The 26321-nt window shown below is 41.6% G+C and overlaps 2 protein-coding genes across 2 annotated transcripts; one reads left to right on the top strand and one right to left on the bottom strand.

Moving 5' to 3' along the window:
* The first annotated feature begins 31 nt into the window (after positions 1 to 31).
* LOC116617190 lies at positions 32 to 23091 on the top strand. The gene is made up of 5 exons (XM_032379655.2): positions 32 to 18987; positions 20066 to 20230; positions 20786 to 20941; positions 21814 to 21855; positions 22483 to 23091. The coding sequence occupies exons 1-5, from the start codon at positions 709 to 711 to the stop codon at positions 22657 to 22659; spliced, it is 18819 nt and encodes a 6272-aa protein (XP_032235546.2). The 5' UTR covers positions 32 to 708; the 3' UTR covers positions 22660 to 23091.
* On the bottom strand, positions 22751 to 24816 carry LOC5510513 (protein-tyrosine sulfotransferase 2). Its single transcript, XM_001630922.3, has 2 exons — positions 23959 to 24816; positions 22751 to 23480 (listed from the first exon to the last, which is right to left on the bottom strand). Exons 1-2 carry the CDS (start codon positions 24702 to 24704, stop codon positions 23303 to 23305), a joined length of 924 nt encoding a protein of 307 aa, XP_001630972.2. The 5' UTR covers positions 24705 to 24816; the 3' UTR covers positions 22751 to 23302.
* Between the last annotated feature and the right edge of the window lie 1505 nt (positions 24817 to 26321).

Genomic DNA, 26321 nt, shown 5'->3' on the forward strand with positions numbered 1-26321 from the left:
AATCATTAGAATGAAATCAATTCGAAATTGTTGTGTAACACAGGGCATCAGATTATCTCAGGCTAATCCCTCATAACACCACCAAAACGCAATTGAAACTGCAATTATCTCCATGTCTGGTCGTGAACTCCATGTTTTTCATGCAATCGTATACTGACATATTTGGGAGGTGGCATCCCTGGGAGATTTGCGAACTTTGGCGAAACACTCTCCAAATGTTGACATTTGAATTGTTATTCGTGAGACAAGTGCGTCGGTACGATACCAAACACTATCTGTCAGATAAAACGCAGGTATCAAAATGCGATAGCGCATGGGATCTGCATTACAAAAAAACAATACATGTTGGATTTGAAATGGCCAATAAAAGCTCCCAAATATTTTCTATCTGTAATTACGTCTTTACTGGAACTGTGTGACAACAAGAGCATTTCTTAGCGTATCCCAAGTGTTTTTCGGAGATATTTACATAGAATTTTCGATAACGGGTGGCACCGTTAATGTTTAATGACGGTATAGTACATGCCACGATTTCCTCGTAGCGTCTGGATTTCTCTTATGCTCAACAACTAAGTTCCCAAGACATTTGCAAACACAACGCGAAACTAATGATCCAGAGCTGTAAAAGAAAAGGAGATTTTTTGGCCAATCGTCTGACTAAAGCTTCTAAGATGAACTTGCGTTAAAGATATTTGTAAAGTTATTAGCATGGAGAAAGAACTTGAGGAATTGCGTAAAGAAAAGGATGATATTGTTTTAGGTTTCATAAAGGAGAAGGAAATCATAGAATCGTTGCACCAGGAGGAGATCAACACATTGTATAAACGCTTTGAGAAAGAGAAAATTGCTATACGCGATGAGTTTAAAAAACGGGATTCGCACTCTAGGCAGCAACAGGTTCCCGAAGAACGTTTACGGGATGTCAACGAGACGCAAAAAAGACAACTTGAGGATAGTGTTTTATCGCTGAAGGAAGAATTACAAAACGAGAGAGCAAAGTGCGACGATTTTAAAACGACTATTGCAAAAAAAAGTTTAGAAATCGATAGGTTAGATCACGAAAACGATATTCTACGATCAATGTGTGAGATGGAATCCCCGCAAGAAAGAATTCTTAATTTGGAAATTGAGAATAAAAAATTAGAAAAAGAACTTAATGACACTAAGAACGAAAGTGAATTGGAATTTGCGCGAATGAAAGATGAACACGATTTTGAGAAAACTGAGATCGAAAGAAAACACACACGCGATAAGGCAGAACTTGTAACTAATCTTGCCAAGCAAGCAAACGTCTTGAACAATCAAACAGAAAACTCTGGCACATTGACCGAGCAGGAACACCTGGAAGAACTGCAAAACCGAATAGAAATTGTTGAAAACTTGTGGAGGGATAGAAATGAGCATGAAAAGAAACGTTTACGGGAACATTTCAAGTCTGAGTTGAACGATCTTCGTGAAAAAACTCGCGAAGAACTCAAGGAGAGAATAGAAGAAAAAGATACTTTGATAAAGAGCCTAGAGCAAATCATCGATGAGCTGTCTGAAGCTTTAAAACTGGAAAGGTTTGCTCTTGCTAAAGTTTATAACCGTGAAATTTCTCTTCTTGCAGCGAGAGCGGACACACCAAGTAAGGAAGACATCGAGGTAGCTCTTATTGACGAGGTCGCCAAGCTTAAAAACCAGCAGCAGGATGCTTTGAAGGAGATGGAGAAGAAAAACAAGAGAAAACTCCGTGAGCTACAGAAGGCGCAAAAGCCGTTGCAAGAACTCTTAGAACAGCATAAGAAAGACCTTGAACAACAAAGGTATGAATATGAACAGCAAAAAGAAGATCTTGAAGCAAAACTTAGGAATGAGCAATTACAACTGCTCAAAAGTTTCGAATTTGAAAAACGTGATACTGAGAAGTTTTACAAAAATCTCCTGGATAACCGGGAAGTCGAGTTCCAAAACGAGCTGAACCAGCTGAAAAATAATCACGAAAAAGAGATCTGTGACATAACAAAAGAAAAGGAAAGACTGAATGAGCAACTTATAGGGCTAAACAATAAAAATGTCGAGATTTTGGAAACATTAAAAGGGTTAGAAGAAGAGAATAAATCATTGAAATGTGAGATATCAAAGCTTGAGAACAGAAGTACAGAAGGCCAAACAACAAAGCATCCACATGAAGCTGGTAAAGGGAAAGGAGATGTGGAGAGGAAGTCTGTGCTGGAAGACATCCAGAGTGTCGAGGAGAGCTCCCTCGAGGCATGCCAACCATCCAATCAGGTAACCATGCCAGGGGCAAATGCCAACATTAACAAGCTTAACTTCACTGATAGTAATGAGAACATAGGAGCGCAGCGTCGCGAGAAGGCGGGTGAACAAGAGGAGTCAAATCTCGAGGATTTGCAAGTAAGACTCCGTGATAAGGATGAGGACATTAAGCAGCTTAGAGACGAACTCGAAAATGAGAAAACTAGCACACGAGATTGTCAGAAAAAGCTCCGTTCGCTTCAGGACTTTGTGAATACACTTGGCTCTGCTGTGAATGATGATGGTGATCCTAATGATATCGTTGATCATGTCAAGACCTTTGTGCGTAGTGCCGACGGGGACCAGTGCTTGTCAAGGTATGTTCAGCCCACAGAAGACAACGATGCAGATGTTGTCCAACGTTTTGATAAGGAAGTCCATAAATTGGGAAATTTAATCGATGATGCACTATCTACTAACAAGGAACAGCAAGACCTGAAAAAGATTCTACAAAGTGCAAAGAAAGACATCGCGAGGGCACATGAGCTGGTGCTCCTTGAGAACAACGAAATGTTCCAGAAAAATAAGAATGCTCTTCTGAAAGAGTTGTCCCTTGCAAAGAAAATAGAGCTTGAAAGCTACGAACATCTACAGGGGCAAAGTGAGGTTGGGAATGACTCGGAGAAAGAGAATAGCAGCAGAACAGTGTATACAAGCGACGGTGACCACAAAGCCGACAAGGAAGACCAACCACGTTCTGAGACACCAAGCAGCCTGCATTCCAGTGTGAGTGATCCTGCTGAAGCCCTGAAGCAAGAAAATGGGGATCTCAAGCAAGCCTTGCAGGAATTACAGGACCGGTTTAGTAAAGATATGCAAGAAATGCAAGAAAAGGCATACAACCAGCGCAAAGAAATTGTTATGTCAACGGAGGCGGAAGCAATTGAGTCTCTGCTGAGACAAAAAAGTTCGCTGGAGGATGCAATTAATACCGAACGGTTTTATCTAAGTCGCGTTTACTACAGCGAGATGAAAGATGAATTGGAAGAAATTCTTGCAAAAGAAAAAGATAAGATGGAAAGAAAATTTCAGAAAGAAAAGATTGAAATTGTTTTGAAGCATAACAATGATTTGATGGATCTTCATAAGATGCTTGTTGAAAAAGATGATAACGAAGTCAAACTTATCCAAGAGAGGAACGCTATGGCTCGCAAAGTGCTAGCCGTACAAAGAGGGGCATCGCCCGCGGATGCACTGGATGAGGAAGAGAAAGCTAAGTTGGCGAGAGAAGCAGATGTAATGGAGTCTGTCCTTCCTCTGAAAAAGGAGATCGCTAGCTTGCAGCTCGAGCGGCAACGTGATAATGAGACAAACACAGACGTTCTTAGGAAAGCGATCGAGTTAATCAAAGAGCTGTTAGAGGAGAAAGAGGATGGGGGTAGATCAAGAGCACCTAGCAGCGTTAAAGAAGAGGATTTCTTTTCAAGATCTGGGAGGTCTTCGAAGGCGTCTTTGAATGCATCGAGAGTAGGAGAGAAACATGATCCGACAAGTGTTGATGGAGAAACAGTTCCAACTTCCGGAAGATCTTCTCGGGCCTCCTTGGTGAATGATAGCATGGAAAGTGGTTTATTCGAACCTCAAGGTCCAGATAACTCAGACAGTGTATCCGCCGAAACCCCTGAAAACCAAGATAATGGCACTGTCCCAAATCAGCTTGATTCTTACAGCAAATTGAATACTCAAGAGATAAACAGCAAAGGAGACTTGGTCAGAGCTCTAGAATCCCTTATTGAAGGTGTTTTGCATGACAAAGAGGAGGATTTCGACTCTGACACTTCGTCTGGAGCCTTTTCTGATTTAGAGTCAGGTGTGTCAACCCCTGCACCAGAATTAATCGACGGAAGTGACTCCGGTGCAGAGTCAGCAGGAAGTGACGATTTGGCAATCAAGAAGTCAAAAGTGGACCTTGCGCTGAATTTAGAGAGGTTCGGTCTTGGAAGAGTATATTACAACGAGTACAAGGACAGCTTGAAAAGGGCCATGCGAAAGCTGGCTCGGGCAAAGGACACTATCAAGAACCAAAAGAGCGGGTTCGAGAATGATTTGATTGATGGAGTCAGATATCTTGTTGACAAGATTTCATTTGAGAAAGTGAGTGTACTCTCTGAAAATGCACACACCCAGACGACTCAAGAAGATATGAGCATTTTGGTTAAAAATGCAAAGGTCGATGGCGAAGTCGTAGGCAAAAATGATAAGGAAAGAGAGACGGAAATGCCTGATAACGGTCTTACTAATGCAGCTAAAGACGAGATAGAGACGGCAAAAGATACAGAGGAAAAAACAAAGAGTGCTACTTCTGATATTTCAACGCAAATAAAAGACAAGAATGCGGAAGAGGATTACATAGGATCTAGTGGCGAAGATGCAGAAAATAGCGAGATAAGCGAAGATCTTGAGGAAGGAGAAATCCCTGAGGTTGCCAAGCTTCACATTCCAGTTATATCTGGCAGAACCTCGCCTTGTATCTTTGACGTTTCTCTTGTGGAAAATGATGCAGAAGGCAGCGAACGACGGAGATCGCTTAGACCAGATGACAAAAGCAACAAAGATGACGGGGAACGAAGAGGAAGCGTTAAAGAAAATGAGGCAAAAACTATTGACATGGAAAGTAGAGCAGATCAACCAGATGGATATCGTCCACCTGGGCCTGCCAATAAAGCCCATGAAGACCCAAAAGACTCCCAATGTTCCGGAGCTGTTGGTGATACAGAATGCAGATCAGAGGAAGAAGAGAAGCACGGCTCCCGTCATCGAAAGGAGGACGCTGTACCAACGGTACAAGGTGTCGTGGAGGAGATTGTGTCGACACAGCAACTGCATTGTTATGGAGCAGTCCCAGAACAGGAACAAGCAGTCAAGAAAGAAGTGCCAAATGACCATGATGACAGTATTAACGACGATAAGGAGAGAGTTGAATTGCAGTTATGTAAAGAAGAGGCAATGGACAATTCTCGAGAAGACGTAAATGACAAAGTTCAACAAGATGCCGACACTGCTGACGATGCAGAGATATCTTCATTGCACATAGCTGTTATTCCCGGAAGAACCTCCCCATGTTTATTTCAGAAAATAGATATTCCTGTTGACGAGGTCACTGAAGACGTAAAGGATGAGAAGTCTCCAGATCTAAGAAAAGAAGAAGAAATGAAAAACAACGAGAAATCATTGACAAGTATTGGAGATGATAGAGAAGATGGTGGTGATGAAGCAGATGTTACTACATCAAGAAATCAAGAAGAAAGTGCGGTAGATAGTATTAGTTCTAAAGAAGCTAACGAGAAGATAAAACAAGACAGCAGAAAGACAGGTGATGGTTCGAAAGAAGAACTTGATAGAGACGCCAAACAAGAAAGCAAAATACCCGAAGAAAGAAATAAGAATGAAATGAAGAGTGCCGGAGAAGACCATGAAATGAAGGAAAGTGACGTTGTGAAAGAGAGTAACAGCCAGGATGCTGGAATAAAGAAAAGCGAGAATGTGAAATTTAATGAAAGCGAGGCTGACGAAGTAAAGGAAGGTGAAGATGTTAAAGTCAACGCACGCGAAGATGCGGAATTTAACGAGAGTAACGCCATTGATGTAAAAGGGGAAAATGATAGTGATGCGAGAGATAAGCCGAGACGCGATCAGGTAAACGAAATTGGGGTGATTGAGGATGATAAATCCCTAATGAAACCTTCAGCGTCGATGGAATCTAGACAAAGCCCTTTGAGCAAGGAAGGAGAAGACGTAACTAGTGATCAAGACAGGGGCCAGCCCATTAGCGTATCAACGGAGAAGTACGGCTCTCAAGGTGGAGACCATACATATCAGGAATTACTTGGCAATGCGGAAGGGAAGTCTGAATATCCAGTCAAAGACAAATCCCAAATAGATGGCAAAGACGACGAAACTCCAATTGAGAAAGATGGTGATTCCATATCTCAGTCTGAAAACGACTTGGAGCCACATGAACATGGCAAGAGCGTGGAGGAACTGACAAAAGAAAATAAAGAGTTGAACAAAAAATATGACATCTTACGCTCCCTAGTTGGAAAATGGTTTGTTGACGAAATACCAGAACTGAAAAAAGTCTCCATGGAGAAAGCAAACCAGGATGAGGAAGGTAAAATAAGCGAAGAGGAGTTAAATGAACTCAATAAATCTAAGGACCGCCTAACGGAGGCGATTGGAGATATCGAAAATAAGATTAGTGGACTTAAACTTCTAAGTGATTTTAATAAGAAAGATGCCGATATGCAGCTGGTTGAGAAAGAGCTTCAGAAATTGAAAGAGCTAGAGGAGGTGGAGGGTATCCTTAAAAAAGATGACGAAATACGTCTCTATGCACACTTGGTGGATGAAAAGGCGAAAGTGGGCGATAAACGCGAGGAATTGAAACGAGATGTCGAAGAACAACTGAGTAAACTAGCAAGCGATGACAACCAGTTAGTGGCATTGCTCGCAAGGCAGGACGAGCTAGAGGAGAAGATGGCTGAAGATGCTAGACTGCTGGCGCGAAAATCCGATGAATTTGACGCAATCCAAGCAAGATCAGAGGAAAAGGAACGGCTTGAAAGAGAGGCAGAGACATTGAAAAAGCAGAAAGAGGCGCTGGAAGTGATAAGCAAAGGAGAATGTAGTTCGTCGTCTGATGGAATGGTAGAAGCAGAACCCGACAATGCAAATAAGGCTTTCGATAATAAAGCTGAGGAGAGGAGAAGTATTCCAGTTGATACCCGAGTTGATAAAGAGCTAACAATGTCTCTAGATCCTTATCAATATAACCCGGAGGTTTCGCGTCTCTTAAAAAGGAGAGAGAAACTGGACGAAGAGCGTCGTGAGGTTGGTGATAAGATCAAGAGAGCTCAAGACTACGAGAAGCGCTATGAAAATACTCTTAAGGATCATTCACGCCGGTTAAAACCATTCCTTAGAAGGCTGGAGAAACTAGAAAAGAGACTACCAGAAAAAGACAATGTGGCCTCATTGGGAGAACTTATCTCCAGTTTGGGAGAGATAGATAACAAAATTAAAGAGAGATTAGAGATAGGGAGGCCAGACATCAATGATGATCAGGAGATTTCAGCCTCAGCTCTGACTGCAATAATACGTGGACTGCGAGATGAGGAGCAAGCGATCAATAAGGACCTCAAGCAATTGCAAGACGAAACAAAAGTTGAGGAAGCGTCACAGTCAAAACGCGTCGAAACAACTGTAAAGCCCATTGAAGAAGACATGAAGTCTCTACCAGACGAGTTGAAAGAAGCAATGGACCTTTCGTTGCGAAAGAAACAGCTTGAGAACTCTCACAAAGAATGTAATGATAGGTTAGAAGCAAAAGGGCAAGAGTTCCTTGATGCTGTCGAACTGCAGAGGAAAGGAAAACTTAGAGAAGACTCACTATCGGAGATAAGTAAGCTTGCGAAGAAGAAGGAAGCGCTTCTGAAAGACCTACAAGACGTGACAGCTTCCATAGTAGGTGATATTGATGCAAATGGGAATTCTAAAACAGATACCGAAATATTGGAGAAGAACGTTGAAAGAAAAGTAGAGATTGAAGATGATTTACAGAGAGTTCAAGATGAGATTGACGAGGGGCCATCTACTACTGCACGTGCGGTACTAGAGGCGTTTGAACAAGTAGTGACACAGAAAGAGGATATAGGATCGCTGACTGAAACGCTGCGGAACGCTAAGGTTGCCTTGACGGATAAAGCAGACGAAAATCCCGCATTCTTTGCTGAACTTTCGCCTGATGTCATTGAACTTCTAGAGCTGAGCAACTACAGAAATGACGAACCAGAGACGGGTCAGTTATTACAGAAGATAGAAGAAACATGTTCTCTCCAGTTCGAGGAAGACGCAAAAATTACACAACTTGCCACGGAATTATTGGATTTGAAAGGCCGGGGAAAAGACCCAACAACGAAAGAAGATGATTTATGCGAGGCTTTAACAAAGTGGGGAGATCTAAAAGACAAGAGCTCTTGCTTGAATGAAGAAATGAACTCCAAAGAATCGAGGAGGCAGGTGTTGGATGAGAATAAAGAAAAATCCACGGGAAACGTGTGTCCGAAGTATGATCTAGACAGCTTGATGAGAAGAAAGGGTAAGATTCAGGATGATGTAAGTGCTGCGGAGGACCTGTTTACCTTATTGGAGGAACAAGAGCGGCTGCAAGATATCGTGGATGACATCCAGGGAGGCGCGGATGAATACCTAAAGATGCAGTTACAAGATGTTGAAAAGATCATCCGACAGAAGATTGCTAGGATGGACCAACTTAGAAAACAAATTGAAGAAAAGAGGAATGAAGTGTCGAAGCGACAACAGCAGCAGCGGGCCTTAAAAGAGGAAACAGAGGAAATTCAAAATGACACTGCTAAAGTTCTTATCAAAACACAGGAGAATCTTGAAGAGATTGAAAAAGACCGGGCTCTGTTTCATGAAAAACAGTTGAATGAAGAACAAGAACTCATCGAGGAGATAAAAGAACTGAAAGGGTATTTAGAAGAGGATCTGTGGGAGCTGGATTCCTTAAGAGAAAAGATTGATAGTTTACACAATGGTGATAAAAACACCTCCGAGCAATTGCAAGAATTCGAGAAGGCGTTACGGACCAAGAAATCTCTGCGTGATTACACGTTGGAAATAGATGCAAAACTCACAAGCTACGACTCTTCAGATCAGGATAGACTTACTAACGAACAAAAGGAGAAGCTTAAAACAAAACAGCGCGCGATAGTAAAAGAATTGCAAGACATCCAAGACGAGAAGAAGAAATTTGGAATAGAGCTGGAAGACGAGGAGATTCAACAATCTTTGAGTAATCTATACGATCAGAAATCTATCCTTGAAGCAGAACGAAAGGATATTTTGGCCAAAATTCACGGGGCAAATGAATTTGCAAAGTTGGTGGATCAAAGGAAAGACGTTAAGCCTAGTGATCAAGAACAGAGATATTACAAACACGCGTTGGATAGAATGATGAGCGATGATACCACATTGATCAAACTCGCACAAGAAAATGAGATTCTTCGTCAAGCAGCACGTGATCAAAGGCAGCAGATGGAAGCTTTGTTGCAACGTCTGACGAAAGCATTGGGTGACGACCTGGCAAAGTGTATTACCGCTGACAAGTGTACAACCGAGATTGGTCTTCCAGTGAGCGTGCTTGGCTCTGAGGGAAGGGAAACCGTTAAGGCAATGGTAAAAGATCTAACTGACGAGAATGCAAAGCTTAGAAGCATTAATTGTTATCTGAACAGGGATCTGGATACCTTAGAGAGAAAAGTTGGTGAGGCTTTGACTCGGTCCATTCTTAACCCTAAAATAAAAAAGAAGAATCAATTTCTTAGTGGAGTTAATGACGAAGAGAAGACTATTGAAGAGAAATTAGAAGAGAACTCCGATAAATTGAATACAAAGAGGTTTATCTTGGGGAATAATTTGGCTAATGCTCTTTTCGGAGGCGAAAACGTTATGGTTGATTCGATGGACATTATGGCACCGCAAGTCATGAAAAATAATGATGAAACACTCGAAGAAGTCATCTTAGCATACGAAAAAGAACTTGACTTCTTGAACAGTCAAAACGAATTATTAAAAAATCTTGTTGGAGAAGACCTGGTCGACGCCTTGATGAGATATGGATCGTCAGAGAGGAAAAAAGGCAATGGCACTTTGAGTGATGAGGATGCCAATGAGCGAAACTTGCTCTTACTACAAGAAAAAGGGGATTCAAAAGGAACAACAAGAGATAGAGACAGACCTGAATCATCGTCTAAAAAAATGCCAGCCCAAGCTGTTTCAGACAAATCTTTAACAGCCGAGTCTGCTCCAACGGTCATTGATAAAACTGTTAGCACTTGTAGTGCACCTGTAAAACGTCTTCAGGAAAGTGACCAAGAGGATAAAATTTCTATCGAGAAACCGGCGCATTCTTCGGCTGACAGTGAACCTGATGCTGAGTCAAAAGGCTCTTTGATTGATGAATCCCCTGAGATGGCTACATGCGATATTGCCGAGAGCTCTCCACAGCCATCAGCTTATGACAAGACGGATAAGAATTCAGCCCAAGAGCAACTACCCCTATTGACTACAAGTGGATTACCATATGCAGATAGTACAGAGGTTATGAGACCACTAAAGGCTCCAGATTTTATGGCTGAGTACGACAAGCAATTGGCCGATGTTGTTGCTGCGTATGAAAGGGATCTTGATATTCTAACCACAAGACTCGGGCCAAACCTGTGTGACGCAGTCTTTTCGATGGGCTGCAAAGATGACCCTGTAAAGAGAAAGGTCAAATCGAGTGATAAGGAGAAATTCAATAAAGAGAAAAGTGATCTTCAAAATTATATGCCTTTCAGACACCCTGTTGCTTTAGTTAATCAGGAAAATCCAAGCGAATCAATCCCTGCTGTAGCTGAATTGCTTAAGTCGGATGTCCCTTTGGAAGACCTAATTACATCTTACGAGACCAGGTTAAATGATCTTGAGAAAAAGCTTGGCCCAGGGCTTGTAAAAGCTTTGTCAAATAAACCACTTTCCACTCATGATAGTGAGGGAGTTAAAAGTTTACAAGAAGTCAATGATTTTGCTAGTGATGGCATTGAAGAAAATAACTTGTTGGTCTCACCTGCGCAAAAGTATGATTCGTATGAAAAAGAGCACAAATGGATGATTCAACAGTTCTCTCAGCAAGATAACGACAAGTCTGAAAATGACAAAGATAAGGTTGAAGAAAAATCAGGAGAAGATACTAATGAAGCTGAAGTCCAATCAGGAAAGGAAACAGATGAAGCTAAAGTCAAATCAGGAAAGGACACTGACCAGGCTGAAGTCAAATCAGGGAAGAAAACTGATGAAGTTAAAGTCAAATCAGGAAGGGAAACTGATGAAGCTAAAGGCAAATCAGAAAAAGCCAAAGATGAAATTGAAGTCAAATCAGGGAAGAAAACTGATGAAGCTAAAAACAAATCAGAAAAAGACACTGATGAAGCTGAATCACAACTGCAACCTGAACTTGCCCCTGTGTATGAAAATGTCGAGAATCAATTGAAAAAAGATGGCTTTGGGGAGGGCGGTTATGCCCATGCGGTTACTTTGAAGTGCAGTACACCCGTCTCTAAGCTTAATAAGCCCGTCAAGTACTTAGGCGAAACCGGCCACCAGGACAGCAGTGTGTCGTCGGACGATGAACGATACTCGGATGGCTCCAACGAAACAGAGCAGGAAAAAAGATACATCGACTCCGAACACCCGTGCGGCCCGTATCTGATGGCTCCATGTGTCATGAGCGAGAAGGGAACATCGCTGGAAGAAGTCATTAAAGGTTATGAAAATGACCTTGAGATTCTGAAGACGCGTTTGGGACCAAACTTATGGAGTGTAGTGTTGTCTCAATGTCGAAAAGCGGACACTGGCGGCGTCAATGAGACAGTAGGAAAACTGAGCGTGGCAGGGGAAGATTTGCAAGAAGGATGCCTAGATGTAGACCAGTTGGAAAACAGTGACGATAGAACGGCAACCAGCGATGGGGAAGATGCACTACTAGGACAGTTCAGTGAATTTGTGTTCTTTCCCTTAGAATATATGTTGAAGACGTATGCCACGGAGCGAAAAGAATTCAAGTCTAAACTCGGACATGATTTATTTGACTTAGTAATCAAAAAGGACGATGATGGTGTAAGACGGGCAACTATAGAGCAAGAGAAGATAGTTCAGTCGAAGCCAGGTTTAATGGACTCGGACAACAAGAAATTGATGAACGAAGATAAATATGAAAATATAGGGGAGGAACAGAAGGCAGATAGTACCAGTGCCAAGATGGCGATTGATGACGAAACAGGCGGTATCTCCGCTGTTATGGTCAAAATAGACCAGGACCAGGCAAGTGCAATTGTACAGGATTCACAGACGAAAGCCACCGACGGCCACGAGAACAAACCACACGATAGGGATTTAGGGTTCAATCAAGATAAAGAGGCTACTTTCACAGAGAGCAAACCTCCGGACAAAGCTTTGGGACGTAGACAATCTGATGCTGGCGGTAGTGCCAAGCGAATACAGCCTTCTGAATTAGGCTTGTCTGGCTTGCAATCATCACGCGTGATCTCAGCTATGAAAGATCACGACATCACCCTTGCTGATGCCATTCAAGACTGTGAAAGAGAACTTAGCACTCTAAAGCGGAAACTGGGTTCTGGTCTGTCTGAAGTTCTGTTGAAATCAAGGTCTACTGAAGAACCGAGAGAGATAGGAATCGATAATTCAGAATCGAAAGACGCCCCACAGCTTTTTGAAGCTGCGTTAGGTGATGCACAAAAAGGATGGGAACTAAAGAGAGCTTTAGTTAGCAACACAAAGAAGACAGATATCAACCAATTACCAGGAGTGGAAAACGTGAGAGTGGATCAGATCCAGAGCGGAGAAAAAGAAATAGAGCCGAAGTCAATAAATGCCGCAGAAAAAGAAAATGTAACAATGGCTTCCCAACTGGGGACAGCGGATAAGCCACAGAACGATGAAACCGCTGAGTCCATTCTGAACGGCCCAGCTATTGTAACCCCAAAAGGCACAACTCTTGCAGACATCATATGTTCCTATGAAAGAGATTTGAAATGGCTGAAGGCTAGTGTCGGACAGGACTTGGCTGAAGCTATTTTACACAAAAGCAAAGACTTACGGAGCAGTGGTCAAGAGAGTAGTGAGATTGATGGGAGTTGCTCTGACGCCAGTGTAAAAGATCTCACCTTTAACGAGATAGGATCCGAACATGCTAAGATTTCCGAAAAAGAGGACGCTTGTGGAGAAAAGCAGCTTGTAAATGATGCAATGGAACAAGAAACAAAACCCGCTCCCCTCGAAATTGTTAACAAAGAAAGGGACGTGGAAGATAAATATGATAAATTTCAAATTGAGGCTGGGGCTCATGAAAAATTATCCCCTGAGAAAACAAAGACGAATGAAATAGAGTCTCCAATCAAAGAAGGCTCTTCACAAAGGAGAACAAAACCCACAGTTCTTTTCGCATTAGAAGAAGGGAGGACTCTAGAGGCTGTCATCAAAAACTACGAACGAGATATTGATGGCTTGAAAACGAAGCTGGGGGAGAAACTATATACAGCTTTAACAAAAGATGAATACACAAAAGATGATAGTGAGACGGAGCTTCAAGGAACAGAAATATCTTGTGTTGGAGCTGAAGAACCAATGGGTAAAGAAGAAACAGCACCAGCTGCTAAAACAGGGCCGAGGCGTTCGGAAAATACCACATCAACACCTGACGAGAATTCGACCGCAGGCAACGACCAAGACGAAGGAGTTGCACCGCTTTCTGAGGCTAAACTTGAGGGGCAAGGAACCAGCAGTATTGATACAAAGCTTATCAGAGACCTTGAATTCAGGGCGTCTATGCAACAAGACGATCTTGAATCAAAAGAATTAGAAGCACTTAAGGCAATGAGAAATCAAGATATTACACTGTTTGATGCAATTTTAAGGTGTGAAAGGGATTTAGATGTCCTTAAAAGTAAACTTGGTCCCAACCTTTTTGAAGTGCTGCTTACAGATACAGAAATTGAAGACAACAAAGTAGCCGCAGCAAATGTTATAGCTGTGGAAAAAGTACCCGAAGCAGCCGGGGACCAAGTCAGCGAAGTTGCCTTGATAGCAAAGAAGAAATTGGATGGTGGTTCCGAGATCATCAAAGCAGACGAAGACGCAAAAAAAGATGTAAAGCGTAAAAAAGAGGAACAGACACAAAAGGAGACAATGTTAATGGAAAATGAACAGTGTTCCATGAAGAATCCAAGATCTGATGAAAAGCTAAATGCTGTACGGGATTTGAGCAAAGACGGAAACAGCATCGAAACAATTTTGATAGACTATGAAACTAAGCTCGGTAAATTACATAAAAGTATTGGTCCAGCTCTTTACGAGGGCCTTCTAGAAGCAGAGGGTGATAAGGATAAGAAACTAGAGGATCAAGAAGCTCAAGATGGCCATGATTTAGTTGTAACAAATGAGGAGAGAGAACTTGAAAAAGGTAGAAGCTGTGACCAAGGAGCTGAGAGCGACGATAAAATGACAAGCAAAACAGTGGTCGACAAACAAGGATGTCCAAGCAAGCTAGACAGCAATCCCGGCACTGAAGTAGTGAATGAAACAGAAAAAGATGATGCAGACAACGGTGTGCAAAAAGCTCTTGCAAGTGTGAAATGCGAAGGTTCCACTTTGGAGGACATCATATCCGATTATGAAATGAGAATGGCCCAAGAGCGACCCAATGAGGATGAGGACGAAGACGCCCTAAATGCTTGCGAGGAAGAGCTTGGTGCCTTGATAAATGAGAACAATGTTCTAAAGGGTAAACTTGGCAGAAATCTCTCCCGATGCATTTTGGGCAACGACGAGACTGAGAATGTCGGCAATATTGAATCTTCCCCTGATTCTAAAAAAAATATTCTTGAGGGACTAGACCTCCAAGATGGTAAAACTGTCGAGGACCTCCTCTCAGATTACCGTAGAGAATTGGAATTATACCGGCAAATCAAGGATGAGAATGGAACTGTCTCAAGGATTGTGAATCTAGAAAAGCAAGTGAATGATCTGAGTGGAGAAAATTCATCCTTGAAAACAACAATGGGTGACGTTAAAGACAAAGTCGGCGAAGGGCTGTTGAAACAACTAGATCTTGAAGACGTACTCAAGACAAGTTCAGGGGGTGAAAATTTGAAATGTGCTGGAAATGCAAAGTATGGTGGTGAAAATGAAGCCGATCACACTGAGGGCGACGACGAAATGATTAGACTAGAAGCTCCTTCGATAATGAAAGCCAGCGATATTTCGCTCGAAAAGGTTTTACAAAACTACGAACGCCAACTCAGTGACCTTATTGGCCAAGGAAACCAACCAGGAGAGCTAACTGAAGTAGAACACGATTATCTGAAGAACAATATTGGTCCAGAGCTATTTGATATGATCCTTCACATGAAAGATGAAGACACAGCTCTTGAAGACTCTGTGTCTGATGGCAATACAGATGAAGAGACATCGAAAACACAAGGCAAACTCAGCGTGTTGAAAAGAATGAAAAAAGAAAGAAAGCCAATATCAGAACTTCTAAGTGACTGTGACGAGACGATAGACCGGCTTGTAAGGGAAAACCAAGCACTCAAAGGTGTTGTTAGTGATAGTACAGATGGCAGTAGCCCTGTAGAGGAAATCATCTCTACTTACGAGGCCAAAATAGAGAAATTAGAAAAAACGTTTTCACAGAAAGAAAAGGGATATCAAGACCAGATTCGGAGCCTCGAGAGTAGAAACAATGAGATGGAGCAGGAATATGGGGACAAGATGCTAGAGATGGAAGGCGAGATTGAAGACTTAGGTTACAACTTTGACCAGTTATCCAAAAAGTTGCGCCAAGATTTAACTGAGAACCTTATAAATGCCAATGATGTTGACGAAGATGACGCATTTTCTCGACGACGGGTCGAGGCGCTGAGAAAGATGGAACAGGAAAACAAAACTTTAGCTGACGTTCTCGAGGAATATGAGGACAATTTGCGAAAACTTGACCACGAGAACAATGTGTTAAAGGCAATGTCAGGAGAGAGCGAGGAAGGTGCTTCGATTCTAGATACCATCTCTGACTATGAGGATACCATTACTAGACTCAAAGACACGAATAAGATGCTGAATGACCGACTCGATGATCTGAAAGACAGAATAGGGAAGAATTTGACAAATGAATTAGTAGAACTTGCACGACAAAAGCGAGGAGAGCTCGAAAGCTTATCTGACACAAGAGATCGATTACCTGTGATACAACGTATGGCTGAGGAGAACACTAGGCTCGAAGATGTTATTATAGCTTACGAAGAAGCTCTGAAAACAGCACAAAATGAACTTTGCGTCATACAAACAGAACTGGCATTGCTTTGCAGCACAATAGGTCAAGACCTTTCAAAGGAAATCTTGAATCCAGCTGCACAACCTTCACAGGAAGATGCCGCTACTACGGTCACTGTAACTGAAGAGGAAACAAGAAAGCCCAGGCAGCCGGCAATAAGGACGTTGCAGGAGAAAATAGGAAAAGATTTAGCGACAGAACTACTTGAGATGGATGAAAATTCGGCTGAGGAGCTTAAACGTGGAAGGAAGAAACCCTTTGCCCTATGGAAAATGGCTTCACTTTCCAAGTCTTTAGAAGAAATAGTCACGGAGTATGAGAGTTCATTGATAGAGTTTGGAGCGCTTAAAATCGAAGATGAAAAAACTCCTGCAAAGGAGATTAGCGCTGTTGAGGAAGAAATTGTCATGACAGCTGAGAGTAACTTGGGAGCCGCTGCCCCCGATGCGATGGTCATCATGGATGTAGTTGAGAATTCAAGGGGTGAGGACGTAAATGAAGGTTTGCAGGATCGTCTCAAAGATCTAGAGAGCCAACTAGAAGAACAGAAAAAGCTTAACGCCAATTATCAAAAAGATATCGAAGATCTTCTGAATGATATTGTCAAGTTAAAGATGCGTGGTATGGATGACGATGGAACTGAAGAGATGGAAAATCAAATAAGAGAGGAGCTTGAGGTAAAACAAGAAAACAAACTTCTTCAGGAACAAGTAGAAAACTTGATAAAGGACAACGCGTTATTACAAAAGGATAACACCGATAAGAGCACAGAGATTCAGAACATGGAGCTAGAAATAAAGAGGCTTGAAAATATCGTAAGCGATTTGCAGAAGGAACTAGAAAACAGACCTGACGACGATTGGAAGGAAGAGGTGGATGGCTTGAAGTCGAGAAATGAGGAACTGCTGAAAGAGGTGGAAAGCCTGAAAGAGAATTTGAAAGAAATTAAAGATGGCTCTCAAACGGAAAAGGAGAACCTTATCGAAGAAAAAGAACGGGAGAAGTTGAATGCTATGAATGAGCTTCTGAATGCTAAAGCAGAAGTTGAGGTGAAACTTCAGGAGCAGCTTACTGCGAATGATGAATTGGACGATAGGGTGAGAGAGCTTGAAAAACTGATGAAACAAAGAGGACATCAAGAGCCTAATAACGTGGGAGATAATAGCGCCGAGCTTGTAGTACAAATTGATGGTTTAGAGACAAGAAACGAAGAACTGCAAAAAGAGCTAGACGGTCTGAAAGAGAACATGAAGAACATTCAAGATTACAAAACGGAGAAGGATGAAGAGACGGAGAAGCTGAGATCAAGGAATGAGAAACTCAAGGAGCAACTAGACGAGACAGAGGAACTGATGAGAAATACTATTCAAAATTATCAAGAGGAGATTAAAAACATTGAAAAGGCAAAGGCGCATTCAGTGGACAACCTTAAACACGAAGTTCAACTGTTAGAGAGCAAGCTGGAGATGGAAAAGACATCAGGAGAGCGACTTAAGGATGAATTTAACGACATGTTAGCTCGCGAAAGGAACAGGGCCATTGAAGACTGTAAGGATGATCTAGAGCGAGAAAGAAGGAGAGCACAAAAAGAGAAAGAAGATTTGATTTACGACCACGAAAAACGAGAAAAGGTTTTGCAAGATGGGGCTGAAAAAGACAGAAAAGGGTTCGAGAAAGAGAAAGAAGAATTCGAGGAAGCATTCAGGAAAGAGAAGAAAATATTTCAAGATGAGTTAAGTAAAAAGGATGAAGACCTCGCTCAGAAATTGCAAGATCTTAGAACACAACTTGAGAACGAGATGGAAAAAGAAAAAGCTGAGTTGCAATCCCGCATTGAAACAAACATATATGGTGAAGAAATCCAGAAAAGTGTGGACTTAGAGAAACGTTTCCAAGAAACATTAAACGAAGCTTTGCAAGATCATGCAAAGGAAATTGAACATCTAGAGAGCGAAATGCAGAGAGCTGAAGAAAGTTATCAAGAGCAGAAGCTACAGCTTGTCCAAGAGTTTGAAAGAGAAAAAGACGATATTCTGTCCGACAAGCAACAGGAAAAGCAAAGTCTTGAAGCTACCATTCAAAGTTTGCTCAAGGAAGTGATCAAATTAAAGCAGCAAAGGAAAGAAATGAGGCAGAATCACCGACAAGAGGCGCAAGGGATCGAAGAGCTACTTGAAAAAGAACGAGAAGGCATCAAAGACAATATGGACAAATACAAGAGGGAGCTATTCGAGAAGATGAAAAACGATCATGAGCAAGACTTGACGAGCGAGAGAAAGAAGTACGAAGAGATCATCGAAGCTCTGCAAGGGGAGTTATCCAAGGCAGAGGTTCGACTTAAGGAGGTGGAGGAGCGGTTACTCAGCGCTCTTGCAGAGGCGAAGTCACAAAAACTGGGCAACGACCCAGAATCCCCTACGTCAATTGACGAATCTGACATCAAGCTTATCAAAAAGGGCCTGGAGTTTGAATACGATCAAAAGCTTAGCGCAGAGAAAAGGAAATTCGAGGAGACTCTACAAGGTCTACGTAAGGAGGTCGGGAATTTGCAGGAGAAGAGGAAGATAATCCAAGAACGTGTTTATAATCAGGAGTCTTTTGGGGCAGTGGATAGGCACGTAATTGAGAAGAGTATTGCAAACTATAAGATGGAGGTGCTGTCAAAGCTAGAGGAAGAGATGAATAATCGTCTCGCTCGTGAGAAGAAACCGCTAGAAGAGGAAGTCCGCGAGTTACAGGAAGAGAACGAGGAGTTGAAGAACCAGAGATGGGAGATGAAGGTAACGAATTAGAAATAGGAGATGAAGGTAACGAATTAGAGATGGGAGATGAAGGTAACGAATTAGCGATGGGAGATGAAGGTAACGAATGAGAGATGGGAGATGAAGGTAACGAATGAGAGATGGGAGATGAAGGTAACGAATGAGAGATGGGAGATGAAGGTGACGAATGAGAGTATGGGAGATGAAGGTAACGAATGGGAGATGAAGGTAACAAATGGCAGATGAAGGTAACGAATGAGAGATGGGAGATGAAGGTAACGAATTAGAGATGGGAGATGAAGGTAACGAATTAGCGATGGGAGATGAAGGTAACGAATGAGAGATGGGAGATGAAGGTAACGAATGAGAGATGGGAGATGAAGGTAACGAATGAGAGATGGGAGATGAAGGTGACGAATGAGAGTATGGGAGATGAAGGTAACGAATGGGAGATGAAGGTAACAAATGGCAGATGAAGGTAACGAATGAGAGATGGGAGATGAAGGTAACGAATGAGAGATGGGAGATGAAGGTAACGGATTAGAGATGAGGGCAACGAATTAGAGATGAGGGTAACGAATTAGAGTTGAGAGATTAAAAAAATTAATGATGAAAGATGAAAGTAATGAGAGGTAAAGGTTACGAATTAGAGATGAGGGTAACGAATTAGAGATGAAGGTAACGAATTAGTGTTGAAGGTAACGAATTAGAGATGAGAGATGATGGTAACGAATTAGAGATGAGAGATAAAAATAATTAGAGATGAAGGTTACGAATTACAGATGAGGGTAACTAATTAGAGAATGTATTAAAAACCGTTTATACAAAATTGGTTCATATCAGGGTAGTTTGTTTAAAAAGTTGTCAGCTTGTAAACTTTCCTTATATGGGCAATTTTACATTTTGTTTGAAAATTGGGTGGATAATCGCTCATTCTTATAAATTAATTGGAACAGTTCATTCATTCAGGGGTTTGAAAATGATTACACAATACACAAAGCTGACAGCAATATATTGATATACATACACTTTCCCATCCTAAAAGGCTATCACCCTATATAAAGATTTTGAGCATCGCTTGTGGTTTACTCGTTAGGTCCACTTTAGACGCGAGAAAGTGAAACTTGAAGAGGAATTCGAGCGAGAAAAGGAAAATCTGGAAACTCAGTTTGATGCGGAACGTGAAGAGTTCCGGAGGCGTCTAGAGGACAGAGCTCAGCAAAAGGCAAAGATAAGCCGCGCAACAAGCCCAGTCCTCGGGGTAAGTCAAGCAAACAATCTTCACCATATGATATTGCTGCCATATAACGAACAAAACGGTGTGTCTTTACAGCATAGCGATAAGTTTGCTGCGGTATAAGAGAAGTTATTTAAGGGTGAAGAATGAACATTGTGCTACTCGGTGTAATTGTACTGGTTTCATCATGTCTTGGCCCATAATGAATGTATATTGTAGATGCTCCGCGGGATTTGGGAACTTGAATTATTATTAGCTGAGGAGAGGAACCCTCTCAACTTTACATGATTGGAACAATTACGATAATTTTAAGGAGCCCCGTACACATTTGACCACCCTTATTGCCTCGACTTCTTGAGTTAGCTTTCGTTGCTGTAATTAGACGGCCTTTTTGTCACATAAAAAACGTTTCTATTAAGCCATTATTCCACAAATTTTGAGGAAGGTGCAACCGATAAAATGTATAAGCTGGGACCCACACACATACCGGATACCGGAACGGTGTTTTTAATGTTATGTCTCGTAAAAGAAGTTTCCGTATACTGTCCCTCAATAGAAATTCCCCCCTTGTGTTTCCAGGAGTCGACGCCGAGACAGGAGAATAACGTGCGTATGCTTCGTCAGGAAAACCTGGCTTTGGCGTCAGAAAACGAACGACTTCAGATGGAGAATGGACACCTTGTACTGAAGATGGAAACCATAGAACACAACCTGGCACAGACAGAAAGACTAAAGGTAAGATAAGATGGAGTATGGACACCTTGCACGGAAGATGGAAACCATAGAACGCAATCTGGCACAGACAAAAAGACTTAAGGTAAGATAAGATGGAGTATGGACACCTTGCACGGAAGATGGAAACCATAGAACGCAATCTGGCACAGACAGAAAGACTTAAGGTAAGATATAATGGAGAATGGACACCTTGCACGGAAGATGGAAACCATAGAACACAATCTGGCACAGACAGAAAGACTTAAGGTAAGATAAGATGGAGAATGGACACCTTGGACGGAAGATGGAAACCATAGAACACAATCTGGAACAGACAAAAAGACTTAAGGTAAGATAAGATGGAGAATGGACACCTTGCACGGAAGATGGAAACCATAGAACACAATCTGGCACAGACAGAAAGACTTAAGGTAAGATAAGATGGAGAATGGACACCTTGTTCTGAAAATGGAAACCATAGAACACAATCTGGAACAGACAGAAAACTTAAAGTAAGATAATGCAGCAATGGCTGGAAGCTTATTCGCATTTACCGAGAGAGCGACTACAGCGCACAGACTAAATAAGTAACTAAAAGTGAGGATATAAAACAATTGTGTTACACAGGCAGAAAAAATAATGGGTAAGATTGTTAAGAGAAAAAACTTCTACAGTAGTTTTTCAAATCACTGTTACCGAGAGAGCGACTACAGCGCACAGACTAAATAAGTAACTAAAAGTGAGGATATAAAACAATTGTGTTTCACAGGCAGAAAGAAAAATAGGTAAGATTGTTAAGAGAAAAAACTTATACAGTAGTTTATCAACTCAAATTTTACTTTAGCAAGATAACTTGAAATAAAATTGTTGTTTTGTTTCTGTTTTGTTTCAAGGCGGAGAAAATGAGAAGAATCCAAGAACGAATACCAAAAAAGGTAAAAAAATCCTTCTTCTACGATTAGTGTTGCTTTATCTTTGACCATATTTTTCTCGCTAACTTATTCTTCACAATTTGTTTAAAGTACACTATTGTCCCGTGACAGAGAAAGTATTTGGAGATCATAATTTCGGGAGCGGATCCTGGATTTTTTTAAGTGACTTAACTTGACTTTATATACCCCAATAGGGGGGGGGGGGTGTAACAGCGCACACGTGGCCTCTCTTAGTAGATTCGAGGAAATGTTTGTGTATTACATCATAGGTCTCACTAACATTTTTAATATTTAACGAACTCTCGCCAGCATTTTCCAACTGCTTAACCGCTTTCTTGCTTCCATCATACAAACTAACGGAATTACATTTGCGCCTTACGGAGAGGTTGCGTGACTGAAACCATTTCATTGCTGGCCAATTAAAATGCTTCAAGGATTTTGAATGCTGGAAGCCAGAAGGTGATCTAGCCGTTGGAAGTTATCGGCGAGAGTTCGCAGAATATTTGAGAGCTGCATGAAGGCGTACGATTCGGCCCGACACAATCGCCATATTATCAAATTTCAGCCAGGAAACTTTAAAACCATATGCGGTTATAGACCAGCAACGTTAATTTAAACTTCTTGTTTAAGGTCCAATTTGCAGACCAGGTTCCTCCCGGTAGACCTGGTACGTCATCCAGTAACCATGACGACAAGGACCGCTTGATCCATCAGCTCGTTGAGACCAAGATGTTTTACGAGTCTGTGTTCGGGGAGCTGTGTGACGAAGCGGGGCTTTTTGAACTGGACAGCAACCAAGTAGTCTAATCATAGGGCACGTCACGCCATAGATGCTTGCACTTGCAAGAACAGGAGTATAGGGGGAGGGCATAATCCAAAAGGTGAAACAGACAATTAGTTTAAGTGATTTCAAAGGCTTTTAATCATTATTTTCTCCAGAAAAAAGACATAATATAAAGCAATACTTACGGTAAATACTTTAATTCGAGTGTATCGCTTGCGTTTTTATACGTTCTTTACACAGAGTGCAATCAACTTTTACAAATTTGTATAAAAGATGTTTAGTGCAGTAATATATACTTTATTATAAAAACTAAATATTCGCGCTAAAAGCTTTATCAAAACGTTTACAGTCAGTTATAAGACCATAATGTTAAAAATAATTTGTATATGGCTAAAGATTTGAATTTAACGCTAAGGATATTTAGATTTGAAGTAAATAAAAGCGCAATGATATGATTGTGAATTTAATTTATTGTTTTAGTGTGCATCCGTTAGCGGGCCGTGTGTCCGAAAAATATCGTTTAAGTCTCGTAAAAAAAATTACAAACTTCAAAGTCAGTGCATTTCAATTTGTTGATTTGTTGAGCTGTGTGAATTTTTGCGTTGCGTATAGTTGCGCGCAGCAATTGCGTGAAATCAGGCCTGAGTTGCGGCTAAGTTCCATCAATCAGGTCTTAAGTTGTATGTAATCAGGTCTGTAAACCTGCGCATCATATCCAAGCACGGTTAGCATCGGTGCTAACTTGCCAGCAGTCTCCGCCACGTGTTGAGGTATTGCGCCGACCCATCGGTACAAGGCGTCGAAGTTCAGTGGTTTGACGACTTGATCGCTGGATCGCTCAAGTCTACAACGACAAGGCAAGCAAAGTCGTCTTATTTGCATGTTACAATGTGACTTTCCTTATACAATAGAGACCTTTGGAACCAAGGACAAAGTTCCAAAGTTCGCGGTGACTAGTACATAATGTTTTCGTTCTCGTTAAACACGAGGTTCCGCTATAAAAAGGAAAGCTCCTCCCATCCCCGGGCTCAAGAACAATCAGTTATCAATCAGCCGTCAATGATTCAACATGTCAGGACAATTGCTCTGAGCGCTAAATTCAAATTTCATATTCTAAACCAAATTAAATATCATTTCAGAGCTGTCCATCTAAAAAAGAATAAGCACATTTCACATCAAATAAGGAGGAGAATTCCTTTAAGTTATTAGCAAGTAACATCAAACAAAATATCAAATGCAATTTTAAAATTTGTGCTGCGACTTTTTGAAATGTGAAATTTGTACCGTGCGTATATAATTGCTTAACATGGACATTGTCCTACCTTGATATAACTGGTCCGCCAGGTAATCCCACACTCTGCTCATGGTGAAGTACCCTCTCGTCCCATTCAATTTCCAGGAATTCCAGCACACTTTCCATAGCCTTCCTTGAATGTAGAATCACGTGCTCATACGGGACTCTTAGACACCTCTTGCGCCCCAGGCTCTCGCATTGCGTATTCATACCCATGACCGCTCGATCCCAAGTACGTAATAAAGACTCGTAATCCGAAGAATTAATCCCTCGAATAAGAATACGTCTGGATACTATAGAATGGACAACGGCCCGTCCGTCCCGCACTAGAAACACGAACTTTGAGTTCGGGAAGACTCTGGCAAGATACGTCATGTTTCGAAGTGTTAGCGGATCCTTGTTACAGAGACGTTTCGCTGGCGCACCATGTGACGTCATAACCTGCAGAATAAACTTTGCTACTGCGGAATCCAACACTTGTGAGGTCACACCAGCAGCGTCCAGGCGCATGCGCTCCCGATATGTGTACTCTCCCACATGGAGCAAAAGCTTTGGAATAACTCTGGTCTCTTGGCCGCAGCGGATGTCGGGAAGGGTGTCGAGCATCACTCTCATAAGTGTGGTACCGCTGCGTGGAAATCCACCGACGAAAATCAACGGCGAGTTTTCGTCATGGGTCAGCGGCGTGCAACGTGTCCAGTAAACAACAATCAAAACAAGGCCCGCAAGTATAAGTACAAAAAGTCTTACTTGTTTTCTAAGATGTCTGAGCATTTTCCTGAGACGTGAGAGGTAGAATTGAGCGAAGATGAACTTGCGAATCCCATTGCTAAACTTCGTGTTTTGATTCAAAATAAACTTCAGACAAAAAGCGGTATCACGTGACACGTCGTTCACCTGTCAATTGACTGGTGACCCCATTTTACCCATCATTTATTGCAGGTGGCATTTGTCACGTTGTCGAGTGTTAGTCGTTTATGTAATCTTTGATTCAACAGCAACAATCATTTTCAAACAGAAAAATATTATTCTGATATTGAATATTGAATTGTTTTATCATAGAGAACACTTAAAAAGAATCGCTCAAACAGGAAGAGAGAGAGAGTTAGACAGTCTTCAGGCCCATACCAGGATCTTTTCTTAGGGGGGGGGGGGGGGGGGGCGAAATCCGAAAAAAAAGTGGTCCTTACTTTTCCGGGGGAAAGGGGGGTTGAAAATCTGACTACCCCCAAAAGAATAAAACGGGATTTTTCTTTTTCCTTTTGAGTTTTTCTGGCAGGCTACTTAGGTTGAAGTTGAATAGCGTTGGCGAAATCATCCACCCCTGTTTCACTCCTGTGTAACATCTGAATGCCGTCGTCACAAAACTGTCTAATTTTACTGAGGATTTATCATTTGCATACATTGAAGTTAGAATATCAAGGAAACGACCAGTTATTCCTTCCAATTCCAGTCTTTTGAAAAAAATATTTCTGAGTACACTGTCAAATGCTTTGCTAAAATCGACGTAGCACACAAAAAGGATTTTACCCGCTTTTTTTGGTTTGGACTTTACATATTTATCAATTAAAGTTTTCATCACAAAAATGCTATCTACGGTCCCGTGTTTTTTTCTAAAACCACATTGTTCTGGTTTATGTATGCCTTTATCCACCAAAAAGCTGTATAATCTTTTGTTCAAGATTGCGTTAAAAACTTTCCCTGTGGCTGACGGTAATATGCCTCTTTCTCAGGCTTAGAGGGGTCAGATTCAAGAGCTAATTTTAGATCTTCATGGGTCTTTCCGTCCCAGCGCATTTTTCTAAATTCATTGAGACCGTCGTCACTCTCCCCTTTTCCTTAAGGTGCGGATATTGTTCATTTGCCCAATCAAATTGCAGCTTGTACTGACCCTAAGTACGCAGCTGCTTTGTCTCCTATTATCTTTATTCTACAAAGGAGTTCTTTTGTCTCTATTCTTCTCGTTCTTTGTGTCAAGGTGCGGATATTGTTCATTTGCCCAATCGAATTGCAGCTTGTAAGAGCTGCGTACTGACCCTCTTCCTTTTCTGTACTCCGTATGTCTTTAAGACAGTGTAGTCTCAGTGCGTAGGGCAAGGAACAATGGTCCGTTAAGTGAGGCTCGATTGGGGATTGACAATGAAATAATTAAACGTTTTGACAATCTGATTAGACAGGATGACATAGTCAACAACACTGCTGCCGTTTTATTTGAAGCACGTTTTCTTCCCCTCTAAGTCCCCCACAACCCTTCCGTTTAAAATGCTTAGTTTGAGGGCTGTACAACAATCTATCAAGTTTCTGCCTCTGCTGTCAATTACTTTCGAATCTTGTGAGTTTTTGAAATTTTGAAAATCGACTTTATAGTCCTCCGGTAAAGTAAGAAATATA

Source organism: Nematostella vectensis, chromosome 8, assembly GCF_932526225.1.
Source record: "Nematostella vectensis chromosome 8, jaNemVect1.1, whole genome shotgun sequence".
NCBI classification, from domain to species: Eukaryota; Metazoa; Cnidaria; class Anthozoa; order Actiniaria; family Edwardsiidae; genus Nematostella; species Nematostella vectensis.

Bases quoted from the DNA above. Each gene is read 5' to 3' on its own strand.
- LOC116617190 (XM_032379655.2), top strand. From the start codon at position 709: ATGGAGAAAGAACTTGAGGAATTGCGTAAAGAAAAGGATGATATTGTT. The intron at 20,231-20,785 runs GTAAGTCAAGCA...TTGTGTTTCCAG, and splicing joins CAACAAGCCCAGTCCTCGGG to GAGTCGACGCCGAGACAGGA. The intron at 20,942-21,813 runs GTAAGATAAGAT...TTTTGTTTCAAG, and splicing joins CACAGACAGAAAGACTAAAG to GCGGAGAAAATGAGAAGAAT.
- LOC5510513 (XM_001630922.3), bottom strand. From the start codon at position 24,704: ATGCTCAGACATCTTAGAAAACAAGTAAGACTTTTTGTACTTATACTT. The intron at 23,481-23,958 runs GTAGGACAATGT...TTGTCGTTGTAG, and splicing joins GGCGGACCAGTTATATCAAG to ACTTGAGCGATCCAGCGATC.